This window comes from Dermacentor albipictus, chromosome 5 (genome assembly GCF_038994185.2).
Source record: "Dermacentor albipictus isolate Rhodes 1998 colony chromosome 5, USDA_Dalb.pri_finalv2, whole genome shotgun sequence".
NCBI classification, from domain to species: Eukaryota; Metazoa; Arthropoda; class Arachnida; order Ixodida; family Ixodidae; genus Dermacentor; species Dermacentor albipictus.
Window position 1 is genome coordinate 81,075,909 of NC_091825.1, and position 14,934 is coordinate 81,090,842.

Sequence of the window (14,934 nt, forward strand, 5' to 3'; positions counted from 1 at the left end):
TTGGTGCATGTAGTGGGACAGGAGATGGCGGGTGCACGAGTGTATAATTAAGGAATGCATACAGGGGCATGTGACAATTGCCCCTTCTCACACTTCTTAAGCTTCACCGCACTACTTCGAGTATGCTTCACTACGTAACACTGCTGATTTGCGGGGAAACTTACTTTCGGAAACCAGAATAATTCAACGCGTTGTGCTTTCCGAGATTCAAAACCATTGGCAAGGATTACAAAGGCTGATTTGGCACCATTGCTAACAGCGGCAAAATGCTAACAGTAGAAAACGTTGAAATAGCTAGCAGATAGCCTTGTGAAAACGAGTGTTCTTTCGCCAATTGAACAGCTGCTTATATCCCCAAACCCTGTGAATTCACTCAAGTTAGTTGCTGAATCTCCAACCCATTAACTGACTCTTCGTGAATGACGGAGACTTCCACAAGTACAAATGATGGGAGGATCAATTTCTTGAAACGGAGCGTGCTGCCTGGCAGTCGACATCACAGTAACATATAGTGTAGAGCCGGAAGCACAAGCATGAATCAGCATATCTGAACTGTAAACAATGGCACCCTCGCCTAGGGCCGCCTTGCACAGAAAGTGTGTCCTCTGCACTTTGGCCAGATGTAGTGTCCATCCTGTTCCTCAAAGTTTACGCTGGAATGCTTGACTATCGCCAGTTCATATACAAACTATTCTGTTACCTGAGTTCCTACACTTACAACTGCATGAAACTTTCTTCAAGTGCACTTGTGCCCGCCAAATCTTTTATTTTGCCCACCTGTATGTTACTTCATTTTTTCCAGAGAGACTTGTAACAATAACTAATTATATAACCAACAACAGCTCTCGCAGAATCTGAGAAATCACACTTATCTTCAAACCAAGCTCAGCTTAACCATTGAGGATCCAATCAACAAGAACTCAGCGTAACATGGAAATGGGCATGCTCACATAGAGAATCACTCAAATGTACAGAATTCTTAAGTGCGTGCTCACACATGCACACATTAAATTTGATGTCATGGTAAAAAAAAGTGTGCCACGAGTATGTGACTACACCAGACAACAATCAGCTCACTTGTTGGTTGGAATGCATAGAAACCGCCAACACTCCTTTGGACTCTGAAAGGCCCCCACTGCTGGCTCCAAAGAGGACATCTTCCAGCGGTGCCAAGTTGCCAGGAGATGCCTGAAATTGGTTTACTTCAATTTACTTTATCTTCCTATGCACTTCATTTTATATGCATTCTTTAAAACTATTTTTTTAGGCTGTCTGCTGCTCAGAGAATCAGAGCTGTGAATTGTGATTTCCCTCCGTACAGAGAACAGCATTGCCTACGTAATGCACATTATAGCACTTGAGATTTCACAGAGTGCCATCGCAAAACAACACATAATACCATTTAGTACTTCTGTGCTAACATACTTTATTACTATTCCTGATCCTCTATATGTCTTAGCAGAGGTGTGCAGAAGGTTGTCTTCAAGAAATTTGATGACTCTTCATATACAGCTGTTTCCCTTTAGGATGAGCATAAAAGCAGCTAGGTAATCTGCTCATCTTCTCAAAAGTTCAGCTCAGCAGAAGTACGCTGAACCAATGGAAAAAAAAATATAAAGGTAGGTCCCTGAACTGTTGACCTTATCAGAGAATTCAGCTTGAAAGGGATTGTCCTAAAGGTTGTGTGCTGCACCTACTGAGAAAATGATCTATCATTGGAATAAAGGCACAGTACACGCTAATATGGTGAGAGAAATAATGCTTATATTATGGCTACAACTGTAGCCAACTCCTGGACTTAATTAGAAAAATGCAGTGAAGCCTAGCATAGCATAAAAAACAGCAAAATATTTTTTCATCATCTTTTTCTTTTTTTGTGTGTTCACTTACACCATGCACCATACAAACATCTGCAAACTGCTTGAACCCATAGTAAAAGCTTGTGGTGGGTCCAATATAAAGATACCCTTGAGGCTAGAACACACCTAGAAACATACCCAAATTCCAACAGAACTCACCTCATGATGACTGTAACTCTCCTCGAATAAACGTTTTTACTTATCTGTGTCACAGTATGCAGGGCATAGTGCTGTTGAGCATGTACTGCATGCTTTTACAGGGTGTCTACCAAATTGACATTTCCAAATTCCCTGAGTTTTCCAGGTTTTCCCTGAGTGCCTTTGCAAAATTCCCTGAGTGACACAGAACTTTGCTATGTGCCAAGGCAGGCTGACACCATGTCGCCTGATGCTGTCACTCTCTAGTAAGCATGCTAAAAATTTGAAAAAAAAAAACCGACTTAATCCAGTTTGAATAGCAAGGAGTACTGTTTATTTTGTCCGAAAAGAAAACAGGAGGGGTTAGTAAAATGCACAGCGATTCAAATAGCTTCGGAAAAAATGGTAAAGCCCACTGCAAATCGAGTCAAACATATCTTCAAGTACAAATAAAAAGGGATGCATACAGAAGCAAATATTTTCGAACATGAGCTATTTCTATCAACTCTTAAGCCTGAACTTTGCCAGAAATGAGATTCACTCTCAGCACCTGCAAAGTCAACCACAATTGTCCTGGTATGCCGATTTCGGCCCGTGCACAATGCCTCAGTGTAGCGCTTCACTACTTTAAAGAGTTTATTTGGGTTTAGATGAGGGACACGTGCATCTTGGCATCAGCCGATACTTTGTTTTTTGAGCTCAAGCTACTTCAAAGAAGCGGCAGCACACTTCCTTCCCTGTTCATTCCTCAATGCATTGCTCCTTTCTGTTATCCTCATTCCACCGCGTATTCGCCCCACGGACCATTTGAAGCATCCTCTTGGTCAGTTGCACAGTCAACGTCCGATTTTTCAAACTCTCTAGGGGTAAGGTTTGGGTACGGGCTAGTTGATATTCCATTGTTTCAAACATCACTTACAGCGCATGCAAAGACAAGGGACCAAAAGAAGGACGAAGACAAGCACTGTCGGAGCTTGTTACGTCGTTTTTTTGGTCCCTTGTCCTTGTATGTGCTTTAAGTGATATTTGTATCTCTAGGAGCCACGTAAACATCCGAAAAATTGGGCAGTTCAAAAAAATGAATGCTATTGCCCTTAAGGGCTCAAAGCGCTACAGGCACGTCCAAGAAAGCTCTGAAGGCCTCTTAGTACACTTATTAGGCATATCAGTATCCATACTATGACAGGAGAAGACGGGTGCACGCGTGTATAATTAAGGAGCACATACTGTGTCCAGTGACAAGTGCCCCTTTTAATGCATGTTAAGCTTCACCGTAATACTTAATGCATGCTTTACCGCATGACATTCCTGTATTGAGGCAAAGCTGACTTTCAGAAATCAGCATTATGCAACACGAAGCTTCGAAGCCTAACGCGAAGATTACGAAGGCAGAGTTGGTGCCATTGCTCACAGCGCCGAATTCTTTCAATGAAAAAAATGCGGCACAAAACAGCAAGAAGCTATATTGCGAATGTCGAAGCAGCTAGGCCTAGCGTTGCCGCGGTGGTGATGATCTGCGTGCATGAGCACGGTTCGAGGCGGGGACATAATCAAAATGGTGCCGGTGGTGCCTTTGATTATAGCCGTCTTGGATCTACGGTAATGGCATAAAGTCTAGAAAATCAGACACCGAGGAGTTCTTGCGCCCAAAATTTTAGACATTCCTAAACATTGACTGTATGGGGTACGTGGCGGTGCTGTGAAGCCGTCTGAATTATCGGGCATGTCCCAAAAATTGGGCATTTGGAAAATCGGTCGTTGACTGTACACTGGCAACTCCTCCAACCGATACGGCGTCAAAGATGATTCATTACGATTCTTCTATGTTATTTGAGCCAGCATTAGTGTGACTTTCGTTCCCTTTTAATAAAATTAGAGCAAATTTTCCCTGATTGAAGCACAAATTCCCTGAGTATTTCTAGACTATTCAAAATCCGTGAGAATTTCCAGTTTTCATGGTTGGTTGACACCCTGTTCTAAGACAATATTCCAAACATGCTGCCACTCTCTGCTGCAGGCAGTGCAAAGGGAGGATCATGTTTTGCTATGGCGGCATCATATTCTGGCAAAGACCACCAGCTTGATTTCATTTTGGAAACACTACAAAAGTGAAAAATGACAATGCGCATATTGGGCCACTTTGACGTCACCAGCTCAATGCACACTGGCAACTCTGTGCTGCACACCAAGCGAGCATGTCAAAACTAACCGCCAAAACAAGCTGCTGATTCAGGCTGAATCGGCGTCATGTGCCGTAAACGATTTGCGCAACACTTCACATCATGTAGATGTCAACTACAGTTCAGTCTGCCACGTTTTTTAGTGTCTTCAGGTCATATCTTCTCCTGGTTAGTGCATCTCTCTCTCTTCTTTAATGTGTGAATGAGATTCTACTGTATATTGTACAAAGCTTCCAGACTAGAAAGACTTGTCTGTGGCGCAGAAAGGTTTAAAACCACACAACCATGCAGTTTGTTGATATACTACTGTAAGCTTTCTTTCTTTGCAAATAGAAGGCAGTGAATCATGCCTGTGTAGCACACATAATACTGCCAACAAACTATTATTTATTATTGCATCCAACTATCACGCAATAAACAAAGTTCTTTTCGCTACAGCTGGTCTGTCGTGCCTGGAGTGAAAGATTAGGTACATAAAGTAAAAGAGCAAAAAACCAAAGTTAGCTAGTTCGACATTAAGAAGGCAAAACTCTATAAGCTCCTCCAGTTTTCTAGAAGTAAAACCATTCACCTGTATGGCAAGGGACCAGGAGGTGGAACCCCGTGCACCTGTGTTTCGGTACACCTCAACCCGGTAGTGCTTGATGAGCAGCAGTTCGGAGAGAAGATTTTCATAGCTGCGCTGGCTCACACATACGGATGCCACACGTGCATCACCTGCACAATTAGGCAAGTAATTTGCAGACATACAGTACCACTGAAAATGGTTATGCACACTTCTTGTGAAGCAAAAAAGCGAAACTACACAGTAGCAGTTACAGAAACTGGGACATGCGCTGCCCTTATAAGGGGTTGCTTTGCACACAAACCACATGACCTCTCTGGCTACTGCCTGCCCTAATTAGCTTAAGCCTTTAGGCAAATAAACTTCCAGTGCGCCTGAATATGCCACAGTGTAGCCGACATGGAGCTACATAGTAATGCATGCTATAAGCGCCACTACAGCATGGTGCTTGCACCAGATGAGGTGCACCATGCAGTGGTCCTTATAGTATGTTCAAGTGTTCTGTGTGCCTCAGCTCTGTTCTGTTAAACAGCAAAGCCAGCTTTGCAGCACTGCTTGTACTAGCATGTGCAGAATCTGCAAGCATGGCACTGCAAAGGGCTCTGTCACGGTAGTGCATGCCAGGACAAAATGTTTACTGCCTATTCACATCAAAGTCAACTACTTGTGGTCAGCAGCAGTACTGATGCTGCAAACATAAAAAAGCAAACATTATAGGAGTCTTCAACAATCCTTGCTGTACGTCAGACTCAGGTCAACAATGAATGTCTGTGAACAAGTTCCCTGGCGCTGACCCTAAGACCCTAAGGGACAGAAAATATTGTTGTGTGAACAATCGGTGTTATCATGTTGCATCTTATTTCATGGTATGAATGAAGAGGCTGCTTAACTCATCCAAATGCTTCCCAGCTTCCCCAGCAACCTACCTGAGCCAAGGTACTTGAGCGCAGACATGCTGCGGTACATTTCCCTACAGACGTACTCAGCATCTGCTCCATGGACTGTGTAGTAGTCCTGTAATCCAAACGTTCAAAAGCACATTCTAATTCTGCAATTATAATGCAAGAACTAATATGATAAAAGAGTGATTTTCTAATGCCACAGAAAAAAAAAAAGTTATTACCATGGCATGAATCACTTCTAAATCACAATCATCTCTTAATAAAGAAAAATGCTTTAGTGATGCATGATAAACAAACAGCAATATGCAATCATGCAGGATCACCACTGTATGCTCCAGGGTCTTTGAGGGCATGCAGTGTGGCAACGAATCAACCGTCACATCATGCTAAATCTCTCCAGAATCGCGATGTGCCAACTGTTGAGGGGCAATCACCCGTCAATACAAATAACAGTGCATGTGAACAAAACATCTTTCTGCTCTGTACTGGGCTACTACTGTAACTGCAAACCTGGCAGTCAAGCTACTTTTCTGAAAAGTGGCATGTATATCTGAGACATCATAACATAAATGTAATTCATTAACATTTTTGTACTTGGGAGTGTGGATCAAGATCCTGCCCATGGATGAAAAGACTCACATTTCTGTCAAAGAAGCGGAATGTAGTTGCAGGTTTCTGAAAAGGAGAGGAGACAAAATTGGAAAAAGAAGAAGGTGCCACAAGATCCCATCAATGTAATCGAAAGACAATTCTTTACTTATCATAAGTAGCTCTTTACCATCAAGCATACACAGATTTTGGAGCAACTCTTTAGGCATCTTTGATGCTTACTACTCGGAGTCAAAAATAAACAAAACATTTACCTTTGAATGCCTTGCTACAACACAAATCAAGATTGACATACTTAGCTACAAAGCTCTCTCTTTCCAGAGGACAAGTACTCGTTCTTCAGCATCCTACTGTACTCCATCTCACAAGTCATTTGCAGCACTGCCAAAGGTATGAGATGTACACAGGTAATGCCCTTGTGCAATGGAATACAGTTCTGGGCATAACTGTCTTATTACTGGCAGGATTAGAGTTTTAGTACCGCCTGGTACATGATATGCTACAGCGATACGTTACATGTTAGAACCTTCACACATGCACATCCTATACTGTGAATTACTGTGGAGGTTGTTGACAGTAACCTTAAATGCCACACTAACCATAATTAGTTAGCACCCATATAGCACAGCCCACCCACTTTGAGCCAAACTCACACTTGTTGTTGGCTCTTCACCCTGACTGCAAATAAATAAGTGGTAAAAGCCATCATCGCTTTGTCTCATCTCACGCTGAGGGAAAACCATTAGGTATGTTCTGTCGCAAGTATTGAGATCAAATGTTTGTTTTGTGCTTCGAAGACTACAGAGACAGCGCAGAGTCATAAAAGTGGTTTGAATTAGAAGATCGTGCCACGGAATTAGCAATGGTGATGCAGCAACAACGTCGAATGCTAGAAAGGCCTAATTGTTCACTGCATCAATAATTTACTACTCCCTCTGGCATGGTATGTGACGACGGCAGTGAGCAAATGCCACATAGACACTGAGCACAGGATGCGGTGCAGGTGAACATCTATAAGGGCATTCGCCTTTACTTCTGGCTAAAGAGAAGGCAACAAACTGCTCACAAAATGTATAGATGAAGCAAAGCCCCGCTGCCTCATTCATGTGCAGCTTATGGTTACATAATGCACTTTATGGTTACAATGCCAAAACATTCTTGCATCAATCCACCAACCATGAAGCATGTATTGACAGGATGGCAAGCAGATGCTGAGCAGAAGACACAGCATGGATAAACACATCCCGAGGGGCATTCTGCCTTACTATAGGCTAAGGAGTCCTCCTACAGCTTCCACAGTGCTGCAAACAACTTGTGAGATGGAGCATAACTTTTCAAGTCAAGCCCTTCATAATCTATGAATTATAGTCAAGAGTAACTCCAATAACATTACTTGGTGCAATAGTGTCAGTACAGATCTTTAAAAATAGTCTTTTCTGCCTTGGTGCACCTTACATTGACCTACACAGCTATTTCCACAAGACATTCTTTTTTTCTTAAACATTGGTTCTGATGTGCACTTGTGAATTTCTATAGCTAACACGGTTCCCCAAACTTTGGCAGCAATACTACAACAGTAGGTTTTGTGCATAATGGTGGCTGACCTTTATTTTCAATTAGACTGCAGTGGTGAATACATATGTGCACATTACACTGTTTACGTATGTGTTCTCTTTCCACAAATTTTTTTTGCAGCCTTTGTTTGGCCGATAACATAAAAGTCAGAAAGATACTGTTGTGCCAATACCGTGGCCCCCAAGATCACACAGCACGACACACCAATCTCAGAGGTCATAACATCGGCACCGTGGTATCATTCTCGGCCACTTCCTTTAGCACTCATGGAGGCCATGCAGATACTAAAGCTCGGCTCAGTGAGTGGAGCAATGTGGACTCTGCTGCACACTGGCACAGCAACACAGCTTCAAGCCCAGCAATAACTACAAAAAAAGAGTAGAAATTTAATTAAATTGTGTGTTTAGCCTGCCAGGTGCACAGTGGGTTATGGAAGATACTGCAATGGACGGCTCCAAATTAATTTTGATAACCTGGGGTTCTCTAATTCTTTCAGAGTTACTGACATAGCCGTACATTTCCTCATGTCTGTTTCACCCTGTCACCGAGGTACCCATACGTCTTCCACTCTCTCCACTCAGATGTGCACAATAACAATGAGTTGGCAAGCTCCAAGGTGGTTTCACCATCTGTTGTATATTTCTAGAAGCATATTTTCTCCTCTCAACACGTCTGCCAAGTCTGCATTTTTTGTTAGCAGCTGCAGAACATGCGGCTTCGTGGGCGTGGTTGCACCACGCGTCCGCAGGTGGGAGGTGTATGGCTCCAGGACTTTGTACACCACTGTGGCATCAATTCTCTATTGAAATGTTCGTGCTGTAGCACAAGGCCACCACTCTTGTATGTTTCTGCAATCTGTTGTTTGCTCGGGAAAAATCCCCCCCCCCACCCATTTTCCACTGTCTTTGCTAGAGCTGCCTCCTTGTTGACAAGGGTGCTCCTTCAGTTGGTATGCTTTAATTTAATTGTGGGGTTTTACGTGCCAAAACCACTTTCTGATTATGAGGCACGCCGTAGTGGAGGACTCCAGAAATTTCGACCACCTTGGGTTCTTTAATGTGCACCTAAATCTAAGTACACGGGTGTTTTCACATTTCGCCCCCATCGAAATGCGGCCGCCGTGGCCGGGATTCAATCGCGCGACCTCGTGCTTAACAGCCCAACACTATAGCCACTGAGCAACCACGGCAGGTTTGGTATGCTTTCTCCAGTGTGGCTCTGCCTCCTGTCTTACCTCTTTAATCTGTCCTCCCTGTTTCATCTGTTGCTGCCTTTGTTTTGTCTGGTCTAGTTCGAATAAACAAAAGCGCTCCTTCCTTGAGCATGGCTGATTGATCCCTTTGAAATGGCTGCTCGCGCGAGTCTTTCAACTGTTGATTAAAGCGGCAGCCCTTCCAGCTCCAACTATGAGCTAAGCTCAGACTAAGATGATGACAGCTTGTTGTCCGACGGAGAAGCAACTTTGCACTGGATTCGGATCTTGACACTGTGAGAAAGTACTGAGAACAATAGTATCTTTGGGTCTGCTGCGTGTTTTATTCCTTTTGTCAGACAGGAATGTAAGTATCATACTAAGAGCGCAATTGCCATTGTCCATGTCATTCTTTTCCTTATGCATAACCAAACATAAGCTGTTGTGTTTGTTTAATAATATCCAGGGGGAAAATGCCATAGTGGGGATGCATCACCTTAAAAAAAACTCGACACCGAAAGGGATTACCTCCATGGATCACTTAGGCATGTCCACACTTTGCCCCAGCTACTCTAGAAAAGCTGGGCTTATAAATGGTAATAAGTGCTCATTTATCTCCCCAAAGACAATTTGAGCACATTCACGCACCTAGCTACGTTTCTCAGTCACAGATGGCACTGCGAAAAAAATGAAATTGCGGCGGAAGCATTTTTTAAACATCGCAACAAGAAAAATGGCATTGACGTCATCGTCATGTAAGAAGTCAGGCCTTTTTGCATGACTAAATGCAATCTCACATAGCAGTTGTCTGCGTCACAACTGGAAGTCGCATTTGGGACATCCACTTTTTTTTTGCTTTCATAGAACTGAAAAAGCTAACTTCAAGCAATGAAGTGAAGCCAACATGTTTTTAGCATTATTTAAGAAAATTTCGTATGTGTGTTCTTTAAATATGTATATGATTCTTAATGCATCTCTCGTGTTTGTTTATTGTGCCGATTACATCAAGCATTCTTTTTTAATTGGTATTTTGGAAACATTCTTGTGATTTGGGCCCACTATTATTTAACTTATACGTTAATGACTTAGAAATATTGATGCTACGGTTGATTTCTTTATATATGCAGATGATAGCACATTAGTCTTTACTGGAAAGGATGCAAACGAACTAATTATTAGATGTAATGCGCTGCTACGTAATCTGTCTGGTTAAGTGGAATCAGAATTAATCCTGCTAAGACGAAAGCTGTTCTTTTTAGAGCAAGAAATAAAATTTTTGAACTGCAACATCAATAACTTATTTAGATAACAATATTGAGCTAGTTAACCAACATAAAATATTGGTATAACTTTTTCCTGTCATCTAAACTGGGATGCTCATTTTCATCAACTTCACAGTAAATTTTCCGCAGTAGCCGGGGTGCTGGCTCGCTGTAGAGCTCTCGTGGCGGTAAAAACCCAGTTACAAATTTATCATGCATTGTTTACCTCCCAATTTAGTTATTGTAGTTTAGTATGGGGGACCACAACACAAACAAACATGAATAAAATAATTACAGGATTCGACAAAAATCTACGATAAAAACTTTGTCAGAGAAATACCAAATTATATGAGTAGACCGCTATTACGAATATCGCGTTTTACATATGTTTTATTATGCAAAAGAAGAATTGAGAAATTGGCTTACATCCATAGCGGCCTTGCAGCGCCATAAAATACCAGTACATCTAAGAAACCCTGATCCTTGGTATGTACGACGTTTTCGCACTGAATACAAATTACAGTCTATTAAACACAATTTACCAAAAATCCTTAATAATTACACTGACACTTCTAATTTTTCTCGCAGGGAATTGAAGATGTGCTTTGTTCCCATGTAAACATATATATTTCATGTATAATCATTCCAATTGTGTGGTGCCCTTTGATGATTTTTTTTCTTAACCTTATCAAATATCCTTGAATGTTGTTTGTTTCTGTATCGCAAGATTAAATTATCCTGTCAATAGGCTTATATTTGAATATGTTACAATTGTTTTTGTTTGATGTTATATGTTTGATGGCTTAATGTACTCTCCCTTATCACCCTGCCATGTACAACTACGTCTCTTGGGTCCAGTCAAGCTGCTTATGGCAGCTTTTAGCCCCGAAGGACGTTTCTAGTGTGTACTAGAAAAATTAATAAAGTTGGAGTTGAAAAATAATTCCAGATATAAACGGTTAACATGCATCCAAGGCACAGTGCACAAGTGTTCTTGCATTCCACTCGCAACAGAGCACTGTCGCTCAGTCAGGATCAGTCTCGCGACACTGATCTCAGCAGCGCCATGCTGCAGCCACTGAGATACTGTGGGTGTTGAGGTGTGGAAAAGGCAGAATTTGAATGCAGGCAAACCTACTCAAGAAAGGTCCGCTCGAAAACTTTATGCTGTACGCATTACAGACAATGCTCAAGAGTTTCAAACATCGCTTATACAGCACCTTAATTGGATAGCAAAGAACTGAAAGCAGTGCAAGAAGTTGTCAAAGATAAAAGAAGAAACAATACCTCTGGCAGGGACCTTAGAAACCCAAGAAAGCCAGGGTCTCGTTCAACCTCTGCACCAGGAAAAAGTTCATAACAGGACACAATAACAAAACACAAAGCACAAAATATTACAAACCAAATACTTTATTGTTTTGTTTTTATTGCAACAACGTAAAACAAGGTACTATACTGATGGAATGAAATGGGGCAGGAAAATTTTAAAGTAGGGCACCAAATAAGCATGATTACTCAAGGGTGCGACGTCATGTCGCTATGCGTCTGTTGGTAGGAACTCCGATCTAAGCTTGAGAGAGAAAATCCATGCCAATGTAACTCAAACTCAAGACTGTGGAAACAAAAGTATGCACGATAGTTAGCCCTAAATCGATACATTTTATTCCGTGAGTATAGTAAGCTGCACCAGCCCACATTAACCCTATAACTGTCAAGCCTTAGCTGTACTCATTCTAGCTGTTAGTACTAATATCGCCTAAGATGAGCCATACTCATCCACGTCTCAGTTTCCTCTGCTTAGCTTGTCGGAGATGAGCCGTCCTTGTAAGCTCAATTCTCGTCATGCATTTGGGCTTCGGTGCTCTTCTATGCAATTCATTTCACTATAATCTGTTCAAATAATTACGTCCAAGCCTTAGATGTGTGCAGAGGGAAAGTCTCCTCTTTAGAGCAAATGTCTTTCATTAATGTTTTGGGTGAATACAAGAGGCAAACCACAAAAGTAATATTTATTATTTTTTTTATCTGGATATATTGTGCAAGAATTTCATGTAAAGAAATTAAACTAATTGTGTACGCTTTCTTATGAAAGAATCTGATAGCTAAGAGTTTGATAATAATGGTAAAATGTACAGAAAAAGGAGATAAAGCCACTGTCACTTGGTGATAAAGTACTGTTGGTGTCAAAAGTTTAGGGGGGGCAGGGTCCACGGAAAGGCCGAATATTTCCACATCCTGGGCACACAGCCTGGTACTTTGTCTTCCAGCCTGTATGTGTATGTGCAACCAATACAGTGTGGTACGGTTTTATTGACAATAGGCACAAGCTATTCAGAAATTCAACTTTTTTTTTAGAAATCGACGCCCCACAATTTTTTGATACCCCATATTCCCTCATTGTACTGCGTTGTAGATCGGGGTAGTGTTAAGGCCAGGAATCCACCTAGCACAGTATGTCCTGTAGTAGGTATGAAAGAAAAAGGGTTTATTTAACATTACTTACACTGGCTCCGGATATGGAAGCTCAATTCATGTAGGAGCATATGAAACGTAGGAGTTCACATCAGGACGCATCAGCCCTCCCCTGCATCAAAAGTCTTTCTTTTTGTTGTAGTCAGGCCTCGGCATGACAGAAATTACTTGCCCAATCTCAACAGCATCGATAGCGATACGTACAGAGCACACTTCTTTTTTTTCCAAAAAGATACCCTTGCATTTGTTGCTTAAAATCCCCGGCTCAGACCATCTGCATTCTTTTTTTTTTTGGCTTCTTTTCCTATACTTGACCTCGCCGCAGTATTCTGGTATTCCTGCAAAATGAGGCTCCATCGCACCAGTCTCTTTGGGGCCATGTGTTCAAATCCCACCGCTGCCACCAGTTTGTTGTGACTCAGGGTAGCGTTTAAGCCAGGAATCCACCTGGCACAGGGATGAGTATGCCGGACGGTAGGAATGAAGGAAAAAGGGTTTATTTCACATTATCTACACTGGCTCAAAATATGGAAGCCCACTCCACGTAGAAGTATATTAATAACGATGATGATGTATGGGGTTTTATGGCGCAAGGGCCAGGTATGGCCAAAGAGCGCCATGTCTGTGCTAATGAGTTTGCACTGTAATTATGATTACTATGAAGTTGGTGTGACGTGGCTGTAAAGGAGCCTTAAAATATACGCTCTAAAGTGAGTAAAATCTGTATAATAAAATTATGACAATGACGTATGACTTGTACTATGAACATTTAGATGCATTTAAAGAGAATGATACGATAGGTAAAATATATCAGATTATAAGAAATGCTAGAGCACTACTGTTTCCTTAGAGCCTTTGAAACACAAGGGCCTGGAGGCATGTGCTATGCAAAACAATTATCGCAGTGGCATCTTCTGGAGAGAGGAGCCACTACGAACGCATGGGACTAATAACGTGTAAGACCACATCCCTGAGGAAACCTAGGACTGTGTCTGTATTAAAAAGCGGTTCTGGACCAAGAAGCATTGCAGGATGAAGAGGAATGTGCTGTCAGTATACTAATGAAAAATGTCTCTTTCTCTCAGATTCGGGTTCCCGACACTCCAGGAGGACGTGGAGTACGGTCAGCCTCTCCCCGCATCTACCACAGGTTGGAGGCTCACTTCCGGTGAGTAGAAAATTATGGGTGCCAAACGTGTGTCCTATTCTGAGACGACAGAATACAACATCTGTTCGGCGCGATATTGTAGTAGAGGGTCAGAATCCTAACTGTGGTTTTATCAGGTAGAGCTTATTATCCGTTTTTGCATCCCACATGCGTTGCCAGTGGTCTCGCAATCTCTTTCGCAAGAAAGGCCTCAGATCTGTGACAGGCACCGCAGCGGTAGGTTTAACAGCTTGCGATGGGATTGACGTGGCCATCTGGTCCGCCAGAACGTTACCCTCGATGCTCCTATAGCCAGGCACCCAGCATATAATGATATGCTGGTTAGATCTGTACGCTTTACTTAAGACGGAATATAGTTCATTAAGTACTGGATCTTTGTGTGTATAGAGTGACATCAGGGCCTTCACGACACTTAGGGAGTCTGTATATATCGCTGACTTCTGAAGTTTTGATTTTCTTATATGCTTCACAGCAGACAGTAATGCGTAGGCGTCGGCCGTAAATATACTTGTTTCCGGATGCAGTACATCCGATTCTGAGAAGGATGGGCCGACGGCAGCATACGACACCCCGGCATTAGACTTTGAAGCGTCTATGTAGAACTTTGCGCAGGATTGCTTGTGCTGGAGTTCTAAGAAATGAGTTCATATTTCGATCTCTGGGGCGCGTTTTGTTACTTCTAAAAAGGATACGTCACATTCTATGACCTGCCACTCCCAAGGCGGTAACAACTTGGTTGGATGCATTAGGCGAAGCTCGAGGAGTGGGACATGTATCTCATCGCTAAGCTCCCTCACTCGAAGCGAGAAAGGCTTTCTTACAGAGGGACGATTATGGAAAAGTGTAGTGCAGGCCTTATCGTTAACAGTGTTAAAACATGGATATTGATGATTGAAGTGCATATTTAGGAAATATGTAAGGCTGATGTAAGTTCTCTGTAGATGCAGGGACCATTCATTTGATTCCGCGTATAAGCTTTCAATCGGGCTTGTTCTGAAAGCGCCAGTGGCTA

At 42.2% G+C, this 14,934-nt stretch overlaps 1 protein-coding gene across 2 annotated transcripts in view; it reads right to left on the reverse strand.

Moving 5' to 3' along the window:
* Positions 1-14,934, reverse strand: part of spel1 (DNA mismatch repair protein spel1) — a 103,092-nt gene that overhangs the window by 84,609 nt on the left and 3,549 nt on the right. For both annotated transcript variants that reach the window (XM_065442890.2, XM_065442889.2), the window contains exons 2-6: positions 11,570-11,619; positions 6,284-6,319; positions 5,669-5,756; positions 4,749-4,894; positions 1,078-1,188 (exon numbers count right to left, since the gene is read on the reverse strand). In XM_065442890.2, the coding sequence (XP_065298962.2) occupies positions 1,078-1,188; positions 4,749-4,894; positions 5,669-5,756; positions 6,284-6,319; positions 11,570-11,619 (431 nt within the window). The remainder of the gene's footprint in view (positions 1-1,077; positions 1,189-4,748; positions 4,895-5,668; positions 5,757-6,283; positions 6,320-11,569; positions 11,620-14,934) is intronic.